This window comes from Trachymyrmex cornetzi, unplaced genomic scaffold, assembly GCF_001594075.2.
Source record: "Trachymyrmex cornetzi isolate Tcor2-1 unplaced genomic scaffold, Tcor1.1 scaffold90, whole genome shotgun sequence".
Taxonomy (NCBI): domain Eukaryota; kingdom Metazoa; phylum Arthropoda; class Insecta; order Hymenoptera; family Formicidae; genus Trachymyrmex; species Trachymyrmex cornetzi.
This window is the reverse complement of record NW_017300245.1, coordinates 894536-916209: the sequence shown is the minus strand read 5'-3', so window position 1 is coordinate 916209 and position 21674 is coordinate 894536. Positions and strand designations below refer to the sequence as shown.

General features: G+C 41.8%; 2 protein-coding genes across 6 annotated transcripts in view; one reads left to right on the top strand and one right to left on the bottom strand.

Moving 5' to 3' along the window:
- Positions 1 to 383: 383 nt before the first annotated feature.
- Vha16 (vacuolar H+ ATP synthase 16 kDa proteolipid subunit) lies at positions 384 to 7006 on the top strand. Its single transcript, XM_018520410.1, has 3 exons — positions 384 to 681; positions 4361 to 4550; positions 4738 to 7006. Exons 1-3 carry the CDS (start codon positions 606 to 608, stop codon positions 4940 to 4942), a joined length of 471 nt encoding a protein of 156 aa, XP_018375912.1. The 5' UTR covers positions 384 to 605; the 3' UTR covers positions 4943 to 7006.
- A 3270-nt stretch (positions 7007 to 10276) lies between these two features.
- The window catches only part of NAT1 (N-acetyltransferase 1), a 13275-nt gene continuing 1877 nt past the window's right edge, over positions 10277 to 21674 (bottom strand). The window contains exons 1-7 of one of the 5 annotated variants that reach the window (XM_018520430.1): positions 16845 to 16946; positions 14610 to 15081; positions 13589 to 14543; positions 13342 to 13482; positions 12353 to 13242; positions 11927 to 12232; positions 11368 to 11442 (exon numbers count right to left, since the gene is read on the bottom strand). In XM_018520430.1, the coding sequence (XP_018375932.1) occupies positions 11368 to 11442; positions 11927 to 12232; positions 12353 to 13242; positions 13342 to 13482; positions 13589 to 14543; positions 14610 to 14837 (2595 nt within the window). In that variant the 5' untranslated portion in view covers positions 14838 to 15081; positions 16845 to 16946. Of the gene's footprint in view, positions 11443 to 11926; positions 12233 to 12352; positions 13243 to 13341; positions 13483 to 13588; positions 14544 to 14609; positions 15082 to 16844; positions 16947 to 21674 lie in introns of those variants that run through there. The other 4 variants (XM_018520433.1, XM_018520431.1, XM_018520432.1 and 1 more) reach the window with 4 other exon arrangements.

Below are 21674 nucleotides of genomic sequence, written 5' to 3'. Positions count from 1 at the left end.
TTCAAACATCCGGTCATGTGCTTATATACGTAAATGGCAAACTCATTGAAGATGATTGTTTTTAAGTTTGATGATATATATCATCAGACAAATATTATCAAATATCATGAGATCGTAAGAGACATTTATGCGATATTCCGCAGTAATACACAGAAGTCGTTCGAAAAAGACCGCACTGAACAGAAAATTGAGCGGAAAACCCATGTCACGCGCTCGCAACGGCGAGAGCCGAATAGCCGATGCGTAGGAGCGATGCGCGTTGAACGCAACCAATCGGCGGGCCCAACGTCAGCCGGCTGGGGATGAGACGCGACGCGCGATTGGCCGGCGGCTCGAGCTCGCGGCCAATCGCGACAGGACTGACGCGACACGCCGCGACAGCGGCCACCTTCCACCGCGTTGATCGCTCGTCACTCATCACATGACCCGCGCCACTGTGCTCCGGTAGTCCGGTAGGCCATATTTGACAGTGGGACACTAGTTTAGCGCCGTGAGTGACGTGAAGATCGCTCTGCGTTCGACGATCCCGCGCGACCGATTCCCGTGCAACCTGTAAATACACCCGCGATCGACTTGACCGCCGAGATCCGATAAACCAGGCCACAATGACGGACGAAGCCGCCCCGGTGTACTCGCCGTTCTTCGGCGTTATGGGCGCCGCCTCTGCCATCGTATTTTCTGGTGAGTTTCGACGGTTTCGACTGTTTGCCCCGTCGCCACCTCGTGATCTCGCTCGCTCGCTCATACGTGCGGTGCGCACTGCGTTTGTTGGCGGACGTCGGCGAGAAGGAGGCCGCGAGGCGCGTCTTATGGCTCCTTACAGGTCTTACTGCGTCTCGTGTCTCCGCGTACTTGGCTCATTGATGTCGACGTCGCGCGTCGACATTGTCATTCATCGACGTCGTCCCCGTCGCCGTAGGGGCGCCGATATAACGTTTCTCACGCCATTTTCTCGCGCGGCGTAAGACAAATGAAAATCGTGTGCGAACAGCGCGGCGCGCGCGGATTATCGATCCTCCCCGCAAACGGCGAAGAAGAAATGCGGGGGAGACCCGAGACTGGAGAGCTCTTTCATCAGCTCTCATTTTCCACGGGGCGTACGCGGACGTGCGACGACGTCATGTGCCGCGAGACGCGTGACGAGCCGCGACAACGGCGACGTCCTTTCCTTCGTGGAAACCGCAGTCCGCAATGACGAAGCTCCCATGAAAATTTCAGCGACCTTATCTTATCTCGAGAATCGGGAGGCTCTCGGTTTAGCCACCGTTGATGGTTCCTCTTGTACCGTTTCGTTTTCTACCGTTTACTTTTGTTCCGTTTTCGTACGCTCTCGCCTCCGTTCTCCCTTTAAATTCTTTCTCCTCTACTCGCGCTCGTTTGGCCCTACGAACGATTTGGCAAATTCCCGAGGAAAGACGGTCCAAGAAATATGCGTCGGCCGCGCTCGCGCATTCCCTGCGCTCCTGGGAAACACGCGTTTTATTCGCGAATTAGCGCGGAATAGCCAGACCGGGCGCAGCTGCTATTTCGTAATGCTGACCTCGGTCGAGCGACTTAGAATTTTACGAGCCTTGGAAAAGAGACGCAGACGGACGGACGGATGCCATGGATAGAGACGGAGGAAACAGACGGACGGATCGGGCGTGCGCCTCGTGCGTGTCACGCAGTGTCACGAGTCACGAGACGCGTTCACGCGTTTCCCCGCCACGCCGCGCGCCGATTGTCTCCTGTTCTCTTACCTGCACTTCCTACACCTTATCCTTTTACTTTTGAATCTTTTTCTTTCTTAATAAACAGCGTCTACGATTAGATTTTAAGGCGTAAAACTTACGTCTCAAGCCGGATGAAATTGACCAACCACAATTGAATGTGAGGAGAATAATCAACTGTGATCATTTCTGACTGAATAATTTCTTACGATTTGAGGCTTAAAGCTTAAGTTTTAAATTAACTTTTAAAATTTCATTGTAGACCCCGCTTTACGACGCAAGTCGATCTCTCTTCTTCTCGATCGCGCTTCGTGGAAGCGAGCAAGCGAGTCGAGCGTCTCAACTTAGGAAAGTACAAGTGCAAGAAAAGTACAGGTCACCTGCTTCCTCGTGAGTCGAATGCGCTCCCGACTTCCGACGCGCGTATCGATTTACAATTAATGATTTTCCCGAATTCGTGGTAAACGGTGACCCCTGGGGACTGCCGCCACCGCCGCTAGCGAGCGTCGCTTTTACCCGTTGGGAAGATCAATACGAAAGCCTTTTCCCGTATGTATGCATGCACCCTCGGCCCTCGGCTTTTCCGTCGAGAATGTGGGATCGCGGGACCACATCGTCAGGAGCAAAGGTCGCGATTTTCTTCGTCACTTTTTCCCGAAGAATATCGATATCGATGGCCTCCGTCATGAGATTTAGATCTGTCCGCTTTATTTGCACTTTTTGCACCCAGCATTTTTGCTTTCTCTCCCTTCAACGTCCTATAATATATTGCGATATCTGCTTCGACGGAAGCATACAAATTGATCGTGGGCCGATTCGGCAATCGTATCATTTGCGTATGTTGAGAGAAATTCGCTTCAACGTGCCTGCTCGTCGAGTTAATCTTCGCGACGAAAATTCGACGAGAGACGAATTTCGAAATGCAAGAAGGGGTAGCCCACTTGTTTGATCTACGACACCTCGTGCGAGCCAAGCATAATCGAGTTACGAGCGCTTGAGAGGTATTTATTTATATACGATAAGGTGTGCACATATGTTCGCACACGATAAGGTTCGTAGTAACGACGATTAAATAGCCACGAGTACAGTGTTAGAGCAGGACGTTAGGGCTAAAGGTACGAGAGCAAAGAAAGAGGAAAAATGACATGTCGCCTCTCCCAGCCACGCGCCACGCCCCCCTACTCACGAGATGGGACTTGTGCGATTGTCATGTGACTGCCAACGTGAGAATCATGTGACTGCGATTTCCAGACTGGGCTGGGTCAGACTGGGTACCCGGTGTCACAGAGACACCTGACGACATGACGACGTCCCCATCGCGATCGCGGGGATTCTCGCGATTTGCGATCGGGATCGTCGACGACGACGTACAAAAAAGCAGGAAAATGACTCGGGATAAAAATTATTTTCGTCGCTTCTCCGTTGGGACCGTCGCGTTGGGACGAGCTCGATCGATAATCCTCGTAGCATGCTCGGCTCGTGAGTCGTATGGCTGAAACCGCCAAGGAGTATAATGTACGTCCGAAAAATACGCGTGATACTTGCGATTCACGATTCCTTCTTCCCCCTCCCTCTCTTCCCATTTTACCAAGTCCTTTTTTCCCCTAAAGATTTAATTTGTATTACGTTTGCCAATCATCTACAGCACCGGTCTTTAAAATGAATTCTCGTCTTACGTGTAACGACATGTGGAAAGGTGAAAGCAATAATGGTGTAAGTCATTTTTTAAATCTGTTCCATCTTGAGGACATTGATGCAAACATGAAAGAATCTTTTCTTTTTCGAAATCATAAAAGTGACTTAAACCATTATGACTTTCACTCTCCTCCATGTTTTTTCTCACATAATTAAATAATTTGATTCAAATATTTCAGAGTGTAGAAAGTATCTTCAACTTTTTGTCTATGAACTTTTATTAAATTTATGAAGTGATTAATGGCGGAGGAAAGAGCATGTAACTCATTTGATATATACCTTTGTAACAGATTTATTGTAACAGATATATACCTTTGTAACTATATTTATACTATAGACAGTTTGTTACATCCCTTTTTATTATGAGAGGATATTTTGTGGGATGATTATTTATATTTAATTATTGTAGGAAAAAAAAACCGTAGAGCCGTTTGAACTATATTGTAATCATAGACAATTGGAATAATTATGAGAATAATGGAGCAATCCGTAAGATAGCATCTCAAAGTGCTAAGAATGAGAACGAAGATTCCCAAGTTTGAGTCTCGATCGGTTCCGTTAATTTTTCGATAAGCATTGCTAATATTTCTTGCCATGTTTATTTGTATACGACGAAATATGCACATATATAATTAGCAAGTTATCGCTCGGTATTTTCCGTTTCATATAGAATCCTGTATTATTCTATTTTTTATTTTACTAGAATAGATGTTGAAACTACTGTCGAACTATCATATATTTGACATTCTCAATTTAACTAGCTATCTATAAACGTCTTAAAATGTTTTGTATCTGATTATTAACATTCAGTTCTGTAACTTGCAAAACACTGAGACGTTGAATATATATAAATCAATTTACATGAATATACTATATAAAACAAATAATTTTCTTATTAATTTACATTTTTATTACAATTGTACGAATCACTTATAACGAATTATTTTGTTTCACAGCTCTGGGAGCAGCATATGGCACAGCAAAGGCCGGTACAGGAATCGCAGCGATGTCTGTCATGAGGCCAGAATTAATCATGAAATCCATTATTCCCGTTGTCATGGCAGGTATCATTGCCATTTACGGTCTTGTAGTGGCAGTACTCATTGCGGGTAGTCTTGGGAGACCCCCTAAATATGACCTGTACAAGTATGTATCTTTTATACATACCAGTCTGTTATTATTTAAATCTTTCTATATTAAGCAGCGTTTTACAATGTGGTTGTAATTATATATTTACACGTTTATCATACATGCTCTGATAAAAAAAATGTAAAACGCTTATTGTTTGCAGTAGACTCTGTAATTAACGAGATATTTTTGTTCTGCTTATTAGTGGTTTCACTCACTTGGGTGCTGGTTTAGCTGTAGGCTTCTCTGGTCTAGCAGCTGGATTTGCTATTGGCATCGTAGGCGATGCTGGTGTGAGAGGTACCGCTCAGCAACCTCGTCTCTTCGTCGGCATGATCTTGATTCTGATCTTCGCCGAAGTATTGGGTCTCTACGGCCTGATCGTCGCCATCTACCTGTACACAAAGTAAATGGTCAGTAGCGGCATCCTACTACCTGCCATGGCTCCATGCAAGACATGTCGCCTGCAACCAACAGCGCTCCCCGACTACTATTATGCTACAACTTGTTTCGACATATTTTACTTAATCACGTTACTCCATGCATACCTATCTAATTACCATCTCGGCTCATCTCTGCGCGTCCCCCTGTAATATCATACTAAAAAAAAAATGATCCATCTATTTAGCATACGGACATTTAACCACGCCACGCATTATTTGTCACACGGATTGCATGATTATATCGAAGGTGCTGCGATTGAGAAGTGCGGCCAACTTTTTTTTTTCTTTATTTCGCGACACTGATGCGCAACGATGCATTTCGACACTGCAGTGTATGGAAAAGCGAATGTATAGTGGGAAAAAACGAAAGAGCGTGGAAAGCAAAGATCGACAGGGAAATACATATTTAGAGAAAAGATCTCCTGTGTTATAATCCCATTGTCGAACATTTCTCTTTCACTGTATAGTAATCATTTATAGCTTAGTACGACATTGAATTACCAGTTAAAGTAATCGGCTCTACTGAGTGTATAAAGGAAAATATGTTATTGATAAAAGAATATTTAGCACAATTATATATATATATATAAATATATTATAAATGCAATCGCGAAACGGCAGGTACGCGAATAGGAAACACACAAAAGAAAACTAAAGAAACGAAATTATATCATCGGAATAGAAATATGTAAGAATAAGTGACACGCAAATTACGCGTGGTAAAACGGCGTAATATAACAGAGCGAGAGAGGGAGAGGAAGAAAGAGAGAGAGAGAGAGAGAGAGAGAGAGAGAGAGTGAGAGTTTGTGAGAATGAGAATGTACCGGACAAGATCTCGCGTGAATAGAGATTGTGCAACTAGAAGTTAATAAACAAAGAATGATATTGATGGATGAAACTTTAGTAAAAAGAAAAAATATAAAAAAATGTATGAATGCGAGTAGATCAACAGGTACACACGATAGTATTAAGTCAATTGAGAGAGGCTGCTGGATACGACGGAATTTCATGTTTTCACGGTTATTCATGGACAACGATAGACGAGAGGAGGAGTAGGAAAAAAAAAGAAATGATCCGCCTAATCGGGCTGTCAAAGCCGCAAAGGCCAGCGGTCGATACTCGATTAGTCGCGCGATTTTTATCTAGTTCCACATTATTTCCATCATCGAGACCAACGTCGTCGTATGTCAATGAAGTAACTGGTATGTGAAAGCTTATGTAAAACCGATAACCATTCGTACCAGTGGACACATCAGTACACACATATACACACACACACACACACAGTGAGAGAGAGAGAGAGAAAGAAATATATACCGTATGATGGCAAAATCAATGATCATCTGAGAAAAGTTATATGTACGCTGATAATAACATGTAAACGGAGGATAATTTGTACATTCCATATTAAGTTCGTTCAGTACAGGCGAGCGGGCGTTTGGTGACAAAATTTACAAAAATTGTAGCCCACGCCGCGTCGCATTCTTCAAGAAATTGGCCGATCGCACATGCATACACATCTCACGTGGGGCAGCACCCGGCAGACGGACTTGTGTCGTCCTGGGATGGATTGTCTTTTGGGAGCTGACAATCGTACTCCTTTGTGCGCGCAGTCTTTCGATCGATCGCTACCATCTTTCCCCACAGTCGTTCGGGTACAAAAGAGGAGCAAAAAAGCCAAATCCATACGGAAAGTGCGAGCCAGAGCGCCCGCTTGCCACTTTTGACTGCGCGGTATTTTCTACCTAAGAAAAATGCAAACAAGTTTAACGATATAGGCGTATTTCCGGTGAAGAGAGGAAGAAAGGACTCATCGAATTGATAAGTTTATTTGTCGGGGACAAAAATGATCGAAAAGATTCAACAACATTTGTATGGAAAACTGCCACTCTCGCCTTGGAAATGCACTTGTATCGTATCCGAGATACAGCAGAAACAATAGTCGTCTCGACGGGAACGAAGAACGAGCGATAGCGAACATGGAAGAGAAGTTGCAATTTTCCGGAAACTTGCGTAGCTTAAAAAAAAAAAGAAATAAGAAACGAAAAACTATGCACGAGCGAGCCGGGGAGCGGTGTGGTGGTGGTTCGTTTGCTTCTTCATTTTTTTTATCTTTTTGTTTTCTCCTTGCAACAGGAAACGATCTTCGTCGCTTTATGCAGGCACGCTAGACACGTTTTATCGCCAACTACCCTTCTTCCCTTTATATTTTTGTCCGTTGTATATTTTAATATGTACGATGTATCGAGAGGGGGGGAACCGAACGTGATTATATAGGAAAGCTACAAACAAATGAAAAAAAAAAAAAAATGAGAAAGACGAACCCGGGGATTTAATTATAGTTGTGCGTGCGCTTGTGATGTATGTACATACCACCACGATGCTTCACACTACGATAATTACAATTTAGGCTAGCCCTAGGTTAGGTATTGTTGTATACCGAAACGTAGGGAACCGAACCTTGCGTAGCTGAGTGAACGGTAATTATTCGGGTATATGCGAGAGATTGTGTGAGAGCGAGCGAGAAAGAGTGAAAGATCCCCCCTCCGTTCCCCGCCCTCGCCCTCAAATCCCAAACTCTATTATCTTCCAGTGTTACTAATAGACTCATTGTTGAGCGCGAAAAAGTGATACTGATCGACGATGATTATTTATGTTATAATTCGTCCTCGATGTTACAGAAGAACCGTGTTTAATAAAAATTTCATTTGGACAAAAAGGAAAAGAAAAGACAGTATTCGGCACTCAATTAACCAGTTCGCCAAAGCATCGCCTGGGATCGAGATAAGCGGATCGAATTTTAACGAGTCTTCAGATTAGTCGAAGTTTCGGAAGTGCTGAAGGAAAAAAAATCCAAATTAAAATCTGTGGAATGAAACGATTGTATATTTTTTTGTCTGTTTTCGCTCGCTGATCCATTAAAAAATTTGCAACTTGCATTTTTTCAGGGACACGACGATCATTCATGGCTACATTTACACAGTGCATTTAAGCCGCGGCCTCGTATCTCAAATTCGACTTTCAATCATTTAGACTCCTTGGCGTAAACAGTGATAGATGACATATCTTCTTTATTGTCAGATCTCGTTTGGCCTCGTTTTTTTTAGATCTAAAATATAGGCCGCAGAATAGGTCTCTCGGTGTAAACGTAGCCATTAAATTATTACGTCGACAAAGAATGAATGATCAAAGGAAGTTTTTATTGACAGAGATGAAAGATGCGTTTTTTTTCTAGAGATATTGCCTGGTCTCTGTCCCCTTCGGACCCCCGGAGAGAGAATACCATTAGAATCCGAGCCGCTTATTCCGAAACACTCCAAGTAGCAAGGTGACGTCAAATGATGTCATTAATAGCATCTTAATGACATTTTTAATGTCAATAAAACTTCATTAAAACGTCATCTTGATCCTTTGATCTTTGAGATTTACATTTAGGCGTAAAATGTACCTCTTAAATAATTTTAATCAATTTTTTCTATCACTGCCATTCGATCGAGACGAGGGGGAACGGAACACGCTTCAACGTTTTTCTGTTGCGATTCTTTAGACTTTAGGCTTTTAACAGTACTAGTGTGTAACAAATTTTGTCGAGCGGGACACGGTGAAAGACGTTGGTTGCGTTTCACGATGTCTCGGTACTCCGACCTTCCGAGAATGATGATAATAAAGTGCGAACTTGTCCATCCGAATCATAAACACTTGTATCTCATTTATGTGAGCTGCCACGATTGCACTTGCGTAACACGCACCTAAATTACGCAATCGAAGATTCCGGAGACGTTATGCGATTGTGGGCGTACGCGATTCTGGGTAAGTATTATCCTGAGTACTTCCTCGTGATCGAGTGACGAAATCCTGTTATTTTCTTTGATATCTATTCGATTGATCTGATATCAACCGAGCATGAATTTCGCATGATAAGATAAAATAATTGAATCGCTGTGGAGATAATAAAGATGTTTCCATAGAAACTCGCATTTTTTTTTTCAGAGACGTAATGCGATTATTACGTAGACACAGAGAATGATCCTAGGAACAGTTTTTATTGACAGAGATAAAAGATATGGTTTTTTTAAATCGATTTTAATATCTAATGGGAGGGGAGAGAGGGCGAAAACACTATAAGAGTCTACATAATGTGGTTCGATTATTCGCGAAATAATACTCAAGATATTACACATGGATCAATCGGTATGCGTACGTTCGTTCGACGAGCCGTATATAATTATGCGTGAGAAAATAAATTAACAAAGTGTCCACGCACGCATACACCCACACGCACACACAGTTACTCTCTCGCGGAACGGAGGCGAGATGTATCCGCATATACGCGTTGCAATTCAGTAATTAAGACACGAATGTTGGTCAACGGGAAACATAGTGAATGTACGAATGTCCGCTAACGTATTACAATAGTGTTACAAACGTTTTTCTTTTATTCTCTTATGTACGAAGGGACGACCGGGTGGTCAGTCCTCGTAAGGTCCTCCGCATATACGCGGTGCTTCTTGAAACCGCGAAACTACGAATAGGAATTCGATCCAATTTAATGTTCCTTGGATTAGACAAAAATAGGGACACGTTGCGAATAATACGCTACCATCCTATTCCGCCAATCCCTCCGACAAAGTATCGTCGCATTACGATCTACTTATTATACGCCGCTTCGGTTGCGAAGAAAAATTCGGGTTAAACACATTCGACGCGCGTGTATCCGAGTGCTGTCGTCAAAAACTGGCTCGTGAATAATGTATGACAGTATGACATATTCGGATGAAGTAACGGAAATACCGAGTCTTAATCGACCGATGCTCTCATCACCTACATTTTTTTATCTAATTAAAAAAAAAAATAATGCCCTTTAGAGACAAAAAATCGCTTCATTATGGCGAGAAACCGTGGAACAATCAAGAATACATATGTACAATATCTTACAACGATAACAAAACCGTACGTAAATTTTTTCGGCGTCGGATATCCCGTTTTTACATTACTATTTTTACAAATTCGACAATAGGAACACTAGCCAGTTATACGGAAGAAAAAAAAGGCGCCGAGTATGCAAGAGATTAGGCATCTCCATCTCAAACGAAGAAAAAGAAAACTAAAACGGACGCGGTATATTGCACGAAACTTCCGGTTTTCTTAATTACTAATATCTCGAGCCGATCTGAAAATTATACAACTGCAATCGTACTCGATGATAATGTGGGAGATACACAACTGTTCTCCACTCACATTCATCTCGATTAATACATGCGAAGACGCTATATATATATGTATATATATATATATACATATATATATGTGTATATATAAAGTGGGAAATGTGAGGTGAGGTGAGGTGAGGTGTGATGATCGGTCATCAACGCAACAACCAGAGGGCCATCTGTAATAAATTACACCAAGGCATATTTTATTCTTTTTTTCCTTTTAAATACGAGTTTTAGTCGTGTCACTAGTGTTCGCTAATTATTACGTTAAATGGATGTGATGTTGGCTGCTGGTTGTTATTATAATTGTAATTAATTAGTACTTATTAGAATCAAATGGCGCAGCAAGTAGATACACGGGCAAACGGTGTTGCTCATTTTTTTTTCATTTCTGTTTTAATTTAGGGGTATAACGCTTGTACTTGGTGTATCCTAAACTGCAATCTAATTTCATTTCTGTTCCGAAAAGAAAAGTGCTTCACTGTTTACGTACACTACTGTCGGCCCTTTGCTTCTGATTAATTTCGACATACTTTTTTTTCTTTTTTAGTCTTCATTAGAAAGATGTAGATATATTTCGGTTATTGATAATAATCAATTATGTATAATTAATAATAATATTAATAATCATAGTAATAATTCCTCGTAATAAATGTAATGCTTGGTACACAGAGATAACAAAACGACTCCACTTATTGCCGCGAACAAAAAAGGATACTTACAAAACGTGACACATGCACAATACTAGACAAAAACTCGGATAACACAAGAATGACCAGATTAATTTGTCTCGTGCTTTTTCTTTTTTTGTTTTCTGCACCATGACCATACAGTGGCGTAGTATCTTGATTATTTCTGCTGGCTCAATATTATATTTTATAAATTATACCGATATTTAATTATCTAAAAAAAAGATTCTAAAACGTCTTGCTTGAAACGTCTGTCGTATACCACTCGTTGACTACAAACTATCTTATTCCTTTCAGACATGATTGTAAAGTCCGTTCTTTTTCCAACCACGCGTGAGGGCTTGAGACAGACTAACAAGATGTTTGCAATTCTGGATGGTGATAACTCAATTAGTAAAACTGAAACACTTCCTGTGATTCAGCGATATAGATAGTAAAACTCTATTCCAAATCATAGATAGTCTGAATAATGCTCTCGAGGCTTTTGCAATTAATTCTTCTCATCCTCGTCGTCTTCCTCTTCTTCCTCTGATGCTTCAGCAAGCCATGTTAACCAGGAATTTACCTATAAATGACAGAAAATTTTTAATCGTTCAATTTAAATTATTCGATTAAATAAACAACGTATTATGAAGATATTGAAATAAAATAATAAACAACATATTTGCTATTTAATCTTAATTTTCGAGTTCGAGTTTGACGAAAATTGACGTAACAATTACCAAAATATATCGTTCTTAGTAATGTGATTATAGCAGTGCTAGGATTTACATGCACATTTCGGCCGATTTTCAACTTGGTTCCTGCCTCTTATTTCAACTCGCGCGCGCGCAGCCTAAATGCCGATCGGTTGAAAATCGGCCGAAATGTGCAAGTAAATCCCAGCACCGGATTATAGTATCAAACGAGAACCAGATGTAGATCCAGAATTGAGATTCGTCTAAATACTATTAGATTCCACTGTGCAATTGTAGCAAGCTCTTAAATAAAAATGTGCTATTTTCTATATAGTAACCGATGTTTAATAACCGTAATAATTGCACATTTACCTGGAATAATGCCTTGCCCTTGCCCGGATAAGCATCGGTAACGGTGTCTCTCCATTTGTGGTATGCTTCTTCTTCGATAACTTCAAGGTTATAGAGTGCTATGAACCATCGTAGCAGCAGCCCTTTTGGAAAATTGTGCGAGAAGCAAAACACTTGAAGCGCATGAAGAGCCGTAACTTGTGAGTCGATGGTAGTCAGGAATGTGCGAATAAAGCGTGCATATTTCTGCAGTAACGCACTTTCCTTCTCTTGCAGTTGTTTGTCTGGATTTACGGTCGGATCAACACCGGGCGCCAATGTTGTCTCCTATTATACATAGATTAAAAAAATGTTAAAATTTTACAAATTGAAAGATTCTAATTTTATTAATAATTGTGTTTTGTCTTGTAAAATAAAATAAATATGTTCAATAAAAGTTTTACTAACCCCAGTGATATACTTGAAAAGTACATTCATCATAGCATTAATGAATGCGGGATCAGAATGGTGTTGGGGATCCAGCTTCTCCTTGATCCATTTGTAAAGAGCATTGGGCGCCGGATCAGCTTCTAATTGACGCCACATATCACCCTGGATTCTGAGAAGAGGATAGAGGAAAGTCAATTCCCGATCTTCCAAGATCTCACCCAAACGTTCCTTCGTTTTTTCCGCTTCTGGCAGTTGGCTGATAAGATCCACTTTGCTGTCGTTAAAGATTTGCGTAAGTCTCGCCTTGCCCTGGGTTTTGTGGAGTTGCTGTAGGGTCAATAGAAACAGTGGATGATGACGACCATTTTCTGTTTCCGAGGCGAGATCCGTCAATTGGATTAAATTGTCCACTATAGCCTTAGCTGTCAGCAAGGCAACGTGAGACGCTACCAAAGGCACGGTACTCTCCTTCTCCGAAATACTGGCCACTAATTCCTTCCATCCTTCGTTCACTTGCTGTAGAGTGAGCAAGTTTTCTTTTTTTAATTCAGCTATGAGTTTGGCAGCGAGCTCACGTTCAGAATCTCCACGATCTAACGTGTTTGAATACATTGTGCAGATTGCGTGACGCAAGAATCGTTCGGGTATCTTAAGATCTTTGAAGGCTGTCAGAGCGTCTTGCACATTCGTGTGGGACGCGAGGTCGTCCATTAAGGCATTCACCTTCTTCAACACTTCCTCTCGTGTAGGTCCTTTGTCTTTTCTGTCCCTAGCTTTCTCCCGTTTGTCTACAGGACCTTGTTTGATCACAATAGCAGGTGGTGTTTCTTTGTGCAGTAAAGGCGAGCTGGGCTTCAGAGCAGTAGTACGTAAGAGTGGCATGTCTGAGCCCCGTCCTGGGAACAAATCTGTTATTTTTTTACGATTAATTACCACTATATATTCTACATGATTAATCTGTCAGTAGTAATTTTTCATTAGCGAAAATGACGTGAATGAATATTTACCATTGTTGAGAGGTAGGTTCAAGTTGATGTTGGTTTGTTTGAACATCATTGAATTGGCTGAGGGTCTTAGAGACACTTCTTCTGGATGTCCTCCGATCAGCATCTTATTTTTGTTGAATCGAAGTTGTTCTTTATTGCTATCTGTAGCAACAGACACAGAGTAAAAAATATCCATAAGAATTATTATTTGTTATAGTTACTTTTATTATAGTTAATAAAAAGAAACATTTAATTTATCGCTACTCACTGTTGTTAAAGTTTTGCGGTAAATTATGTTGCGGTTGGTTGCGTTTTCCCTCATAATTGTTCTGATGACGACTCTGGTTTGGATAGTAGCCTCCTCCTGGCTGATTACGTTGGTTGTGGCGGCCATAACCAACGCCAGGAGTTCCTGCGAATCCATTCGGACTGAATGGTGGTGGTGGCATACCGAATGAGGGGGAAGTCAATGGTATACTTCCCATCATCTCCACGTCTAATCCGCCTCGTCCCATTTTTCGTAAAAACTCCGCACCGAGGCGATCCTCTCGTCCTCTGTGGAAACCGTTTCCCCGCGATGGCTCCTCGTTGTCGTTGCGGATCTGATTAATCGGCATAGGGCCTTCGGTGCTTGTGGCCTTGCGCGGTTTCCAATCATCACGGCGTAACTCAATCACATCACGCAGCATGAATTTGATGCGTAGAGGAAGATCCCTACTCTCTGCCAGAGAGTTCATACGTTTGAAGTATTGATCCATGAGTCCGCGGCCCTTATCCGAGTCAAGGATACGGCCGCAGGTACGCATAATCTGGCAGAGGCATTCGATATCCTCCGCCGCGTCCCCCCGGGATCCCCCTCGCCTTTTCTTCTCCAGTAACTGCTGGATGCAACGATGTAAAATCGGCTCCGATACGATACCCAATTTCCCGAGCTCCCCAATGAATTTGATGTTACCAAGCATCTTGCGCTTGGCCACCTGTCGGCGCTCTTCTTCTTCGGGACCAAGCTCATCTTGATTCTCGAATGCCTCGCTTGCTTTTGAACGATTTTCGAACTCGTCTTTGCACTTGTTAAGTAAAAGAACTCTGAATGTGCTCTGGCCTTTTTGACTTTCATCGATCGGTTTACGGGGTTCAAAGTTTGCGGCTTCGTCAGACAGCTGTTTGCACAGCCGTGCGTACATAGAACTGTACTTGGGTTCATCAAGTGCTTTTTCGAAGATCTGAAAAATTGGTATTTCATTGAATCGTTACAATCTGTATAATGAATAGTCGTTGTTTATACGTACCAAGAAAATAACACCCTTGAGAATCACATGGGAATTAAGCTCAACGTTGAGCAGGTCGTTGCTCAGCTTTGCGAATTTTTCCGGTGTGAGCTTGTTAAGAATACCCCGCACCTTTCTAAAGATGAGATCATTTCGGCTTTCTGGGGTGAGTGCATCGCGTCTAACAGTTGAAGGAGGGATCCAGCGTTGCTCAGTGGATAGGGAGCGAATATCGTCCCTGGAAGGCATCGAATTTTTCTAATGTCAGTGTCACAAGTAGCAACGCAACGATTTGTGCTGATCTAATAAGTAATCGCTTTCTCGCGTTTGTATTTTTTTTTGTTTTTGCGTTACTTCCAAGGTAACTTTATGGACCCTGACCTTCCTCCCGAGACACGAGAAGCACCCCCCGGTCCTGTGGGGTTGTCCGTTGTTGCGCGTGTTTTGGCCCCCTTAGTGATAAATCACAGCACACAGATCTTCCTTGAGGAAGCTGTAAAAATCACGTCGCACGTTAAATTAAATATTCAACACATTTCTCTCAAGTATGCTTACAAATATTAATTGTAACTTATATCAGGTATCTATTATATTATTTCACGCTTGAGAATTTGGTTTGTATGTCCCAAGAATTTTAACTTTTAAATTAGTCTACTTGAAATGTGCGCTTTTAAATGTAACTCAAACCCGTACACAATCTTTTCTTTTCCTTTTTCTTTTGCTAAAAAAAGAGATAAGCGATCGCAAACACGGTTTATCGCTTCGGCCAACGTGCCGTTGCAATGAACTCGTTCAATAATATTCGAGGACATTCCTTTCATCGCTACCGTGACCCATATGTGCCGTTTACAATCGTAATTGCGCATGCGAGCGCAATTTTAGAGAAGGTTCTACTTGCGCGCACGATAAATGGCGCATGCGAGTCCTACGGTTAACGCACTCGAATCAAGTGGTTCAAGGATAAAATCATCAGACGCGGGACGTCACGTTTAGTGAATCGACTGACCACGGCAATTGGCGCACAGCTTTTCAAGTAAAAAATTATAAAAATTTTAATTGAGGTAAAGAAAAAAAAACGAATGTAAAACTCTAGATTAGATTGAGATTAGACAACGATCTCCCATCAAAAATGAAACTCTTGCCAAGGAAAAAAGTATCTCGAGATTATAAAGAGCGGTTGGGATCAGGAATGCATCCGACGGTTTCGAGACACCCTGTAGCCTTCGGAAGGTCTTCCACGCGGACGAGGCAAGGACCTTCTTTCCCCGGGGAAGAAGACGGCTTTGATCTTGCTCGCCTGCTTGCTTACCCGCCCGAGAACAAAACGATCGAAACCTATAGGGCGAGGGGAACGTCGAAGGGGAGCGTATGTGGGGCGCGGCTCATGGTCAGACGGTCAATGAACCCTCTTCTCCTAACCCCCTCCCGTTTCACCTCGACCGATCATCTCGCGGACCCTGCCGTCGTTCGGCCGAGGTCGGACGACTTCGTCGGGCTGCTCGACGGAGGTCGTGCTCGTCCGGCCGCCTCTACCGGGTGTCCCAAAAACTCTCGATTAGGACGATCGGCAAGAAGTGGCTGATTATGCAAGTTGAGCGATACAAGTAACATATTGGTACCTTGTAACTGATAGAGAAAACCTATTGAGAAAATAGACACGAGGAATAAATTTGATAATTCTTATGAAAAGAATTCATGTCTAGCTCTAATAATTCGATCGGTTGGTAATTTTTATACGATTAGGTCTGTACGAGATCGCGTCGGACGTACAACTGGCATCTAAATTGAGGTTTCGCGCTTGTCGAAACAGCGTTCGCTGTTAACGAGAGAGAAATCGACGCCCGCATTTAGCGTCAAATGTATAATGAGAAGGCAAGGCTGGGTTTTACGAAAATAGCATTCTCCAAACATTTGGTTTCAACTTGACGGCGTACGTAGCCTGGCTTAAATGCGCAATGAAAATATCCGGTCTCTCACGGACGCATCCGTGAGCGATCAGCGCGAGCTTGAATACTAAGCGAGAGAGAGAGAGAGAGAGAGAGAGAGAGAAAGGGGGAAAAAATCAACTTGTTAGAATGCATCGGAGCAAATTTCCGAACGCGAGATGCGAAAACCGAAGGAAGGTTGGCCTAAATCTGAACGTCGAAAATACTCATCAACGTGACACGGCAAAATTGCCACGCGCCGGACTTTGCGTTGCCGAACTTTGAAACGACGGACTCGCGGAACGTCACGCACTCGCCACGTGATACATACACAGGGTGGTTCCATCCGAATTCTCAATCCGTCTGCCATGCCGTTGAGAGTGTCAAAAATCTCGGCCACGTGCGATCGAATGGGCTACAAAAATGACCTTTGAACATCTGCTTCATAAACACGTCTCGTTTAAATTGCGATGCATAGAAACGATTAACATCACACAGCGATACACGGAAAAACAGAGAGAAAAAAGGCAAGAATTCCGTGCGAGAAGCTGCAACCGGTATCCGTATAATCCACGAGGTCAGAATTACAGGAGTATGCACGTGTCGGAATTCACAAGATAATTAAATAACAGAGATGCGTACAGCGAGGACGAAGCCTTTGTCTATCGCGTCTTTTCAGCCTGGTTTCTTTGTCGTTTGGTAAATACGACTCCAAAGTGCACATTTACGGCTCCATCGGCGTTACCAGTTATTTAACTACTTATCCGAAAAAAAAAAATCTGTGCGTATTCCCGAGATGCATCGGCCGTCGTATAAATCGTTTGGTCAACCGCTAATATCGGTCGCAACGATGATTCCGCGAATGTCCCACAGCAACGAGAATTACGCCGTGGAACGTAGAAACTGCATCGCAATTAATGATAAACATGTGATAACGAATGATAAAAAAAAACCCGTTGAACAAACAGTGACAATTAATAATGCCGACGATAAACGTAATGAGTAACGCGTGGTAAAGAGATAGAATATTTAACCCTCCGCCGGCAACATGAATTTTGACTCTTCCGTCAGTAATACGGATTTTCAAGAAAAAATCCTAGTATATTTGTGTGAAAGCTTTAACGAATTTTTACTATCATAGAAGATTGTATTTCACTTATTTTTTACAAATTTATCTCAAGTTATTTATTACAAATTTATTACGATATATTTATTATGAACTTATGTTTAATCGTTTATTACAAATTTAATTTACCAAATTTACAATCAAAATATAGTACTTTTAAAGAATTGTCAGCGGAGGATTAAAGAACTGGTACTTTATTTTGCTTTTTAAAAAACTAATCTCCAAAGCAGATAATGGATGTTTTCCATTTAGTGACACAAGCCGACACAAACATCATTCTATTTTTTCTAATATGTTCCAGTGACTAAAGTAAAGATGGAACGACACTGTGTCGATTTATATCATCAAATGAAAAGCACCCAATTTTTCTTAAGACTATTAAACGATATTCTCTCCGCATATTGATATCGCGTTGATATAAAAAATTTCCAAAAATGTTCAACTTGTACAGGAGACGAGATCATTGTCGTATACATATAAATATGTCTACGTTGCACTTTAGAACAGAGATAAAATCTCGTCGCGGTATTCCACGCCGTGAATAATCATCCAGTAATTTTGCGAATGCGGACTTTCCCGTTCCGATGTTTGCGCGCTGGACTTGGGTGAATTTATTTGCTCTCTTGTTAGGCGGATTAATATCGAAACGAAATAACGCCAAATAAAATAACACAATTAATCAAATAAAACTGGATTTGCAATTAATTGCGCTAGCGGATATATGAAAGCCGGGTTTTACATCCTCGAAATACGACGAGAAATACTATAGAGATACGACGCGACGATACCTATTTACTTGTATTAACGTCAGTATTGTTAATAAAGGACGATACTAATCAATTTAATACAATATTTATCGATTCGTAGTAAAAGGCAAATCAACGTAATTGAGAGGACAAATAATTGGATAAATCAATATCAGAGCTACGCGAACAGCCGTTGTTTAAGATTTACAAATCAATGGATACAATGATCGACAAAAAATTAACGCTAGGCTTTTTTTTCCAATCGTTTGACAAGACTCAGGAATCGTCGCCGAGAAATAGTTGACCTTTCATGAAATACAAAAAAAAAAAAAGAAACGGCGGAAATGTACTGTAGATTTGTTTTCGCGATTGGCACACGTTGCTTGATTGGCGGACGGTGCCGACAGGGTCCTTGAGAGAAATCGTCATGCACAAGGTGGATGACGACGGCACACAAAGAGATAGCGATAGAGTGACGCAAGGCGAGCGAGCGAAGAGCGAGCGAAGAGCGAACGAATGAACGAGTGAGCTGGAGTGAGCGAGCCAAACTTCCACAGCCCTCTTCCCCCAACGAGTACACCATTACTTTCCGTTTCCTCGTGACACGTCACTGATGCGCCGTGACGACTGCTCTCTACAGACCTACCAGGGCTGCCAACTATCAGTCGGAAGGCTAGCAAGAGAGGTGAATTGAATAGTAAATATACATCTCAAGAAGGCATAATGACTAACAGGGGAATAATAAAAACGAGTAAGCAGGCAAGTGGACTTGTTACTCGCTTCTGACGAAATCATGCTGGAACTGTGTCGAGCAGATGCAAGCGAAAAGTTCTCTTGATTAAAAATGTAAACGAAAATAATAAGCGGAGGAAGTACGATTCAAAGAATTTGATATAAAAGACGAGTGGAATAATTTGGTAGTTTGAGAGACATTGAATTCCGGTTGCATCAAGTGAGGAGAGACGAGCAATGAATCGCCCGTTGATATTTTTCCAAGGAAAAGTAATGAAGAAAGATGGGTGATTTGCTCGCTCGCATAACTCGTCGATGAGAGTAACGTTGAAAGTAATAAAAAGATAAGCAGCCAGTTATTTATCCAACCATTCTGACAAGATTGACAGAGAAAAGATAAATGAATAAAATTGCTTGAGTTTTGTCCTCGAAACTAACGAGAGGATAAGGATAATAAGTTGTTCGCGTAACTTTTCAATAAAAGATAATGAAAATATGAGTAACTCGTGTTTCTTAACTGAAGAATAATGAACTTGATATTAGCAACGAAGAAGATATTTATGATTTTCCTAAGGAAATAGACAATTTTAACATGTAGAAATTACCAAAAAGATGTTGAACACAAGAATAGAAATAGAAGACTACTTTATCGCAACTTTGCACCTTTTTAAAACAAATTATATATTAATTTTAAATAGGTGATAATTCACATGACACGTTTTCGTCTTTAGAGCACATGCAAAATTGACAGAGTGGCGAGTAGAAAAAAAAACAGAAGAAAAAGCACGATAACGTCGATAAGCGACTTTATCTTGTGTCGTGTATTCACAAGAATACTCGAGAATTGAGTCATCCAAATGTATATACATTGATAACGTTGTTATAAGAGCATCTCGACCTATAAAGGGTCTCTGTTCCAGCTGTTCCACATTGAATAGAAAATCTGAAGATTATCGGAAGAATTTCAAATCCAATTTTCAACAAGAAACATAACGTGCTGATTGTGTGTCGAATAAATATAAACAAAAAAACATGACAAAGATTTATCGAAGAATTCATAGTCAAAAATAAAATATTGGAAACATTGGATATTTTAGATAGAAGCGTTAGAATTTTTTTTATTAGACACTTGGATATTTCAAGATTACGAAAGGATGTTTTAAAATATACAATGTTTCTTCCAAGATAAGAATTACAGTCGGTACAATATTGCCAAAATTTATTTCACGAATGAAACAACATTGTCAATTGCGAAAATGGATTTACAAACGCGAAACATTGAATGACAAAAGTATGTAAAAAAAAACCCTCATTGTCGGAGTGAAAATTGTTTATCGAAACATCGATGAAAGGGTCGCGACGATCAAAACGGACATAAGAATTTTCGAATCATAATAAAACGTCGCGTTCATTGATACGCGTAATGCATAGGTAGACTAGATACGGCCTCACGGAACGAGCGGCTGAAAGAAAATCTATTCAGAGCGTCTATTCATAGTCCGATAAGCGTTTTGAAGTCTGTCGTGCAACAAAAGAGGGCCGATCGAGCTCATGTGCACCGGCGCGGTCGTTTAAAGGCGGATATATGGCGATGTGCTCCGTCGCGACGGCACACAATCGCACAAGAGAGACGAGAAGCCGTGCATTTAATGGAATAGAACGGGTTTTTCAACCAGATGTTTTGTGCCAGCATTCTTCGAATTCTCCCGTCAACACTCGAACGTCCAATTACCTTAGAGATCCCCGGATACTTCTCAGAGCAAAGTCACAATATATAAATTACCGTCACAAAAAAGGCGGGATTGTCTCAATTTATTACGTTATAAATATTCCAACTTATATCGTGTATATGAAACTATCGTTCCTTCCGAAGCGAAGAGACGAGACTATCTTCTCATCAGGAATAACGCCTCAAGACGACTCACTCCTTCAAGTATATATAGCGAAAAATTACCGCGAATCGAAACTGTCAATCGGCGCACGGGAGAGGGCTGATTATTAATAGATGTCGATTATGTTTTATACGAGTAACTCGATTAGATCAGCAAACGAAACGCGTGTCTAACATAAAAATAGTTCAGACGCTCTCCTCGCCGATTAATAAGCAACAAATGAAAGCATGCTGAAAGATACATGAAATAGATCCTATTCTTAACTTTCTCTCTGTCCCCTCCCTCCCTCCATCTACACATGACACGCGCAATCGTGATATACCTTTTTGCGTGGATATACCTCGCGTGGAATATTTATAGAGAGCGCATGATCGAGGGCTAATAAAATCGCCTATCGGTCGAAGCCTCTCTGGAAACGTCAGAAGCGTGACGGTCTGACGGTGTCACACTGTCACACGCCTGCCCTCGTGCTCGACAAAGTCGGTCGTGTGTGCATGTGGGCACTCCGCCGACTCCGCGGACTCGACTCGAGTCGAGTCGGCTGTCGGCATCGATCGACGAGGAGGTAACCACGTTACACGCGTGCCCCTTGGAGTGCCGCTCGACGCGGACGGCGGACGAAGGAGTGCCCGTTGTATTTCCGAGAAGGCAGAACTTCCGGAGGG

Coding starts and splice junctions, on each gene's coding strand:
- Vha16 (XM_018520410.1), top strand. CDS start 606: ATGACGGACGAAGCCGCCCCGGTGTACTCGCCGTTCTTCGGCGTTATG. Junction 682..4,360: donor CTCTGCCATCGTATTTTCTG/GTGAGTTTCGAC, acceptor TTTGTTTCACAG/CTCTGGGAGCAGCATATGGC. Junction 4,551..4,737: donor CCTAAATATGACCTGTACAA/GTATGTATCTTT, acceptor TCTGCTTATTAG/TGGTTTCACTCACTTGGGTG.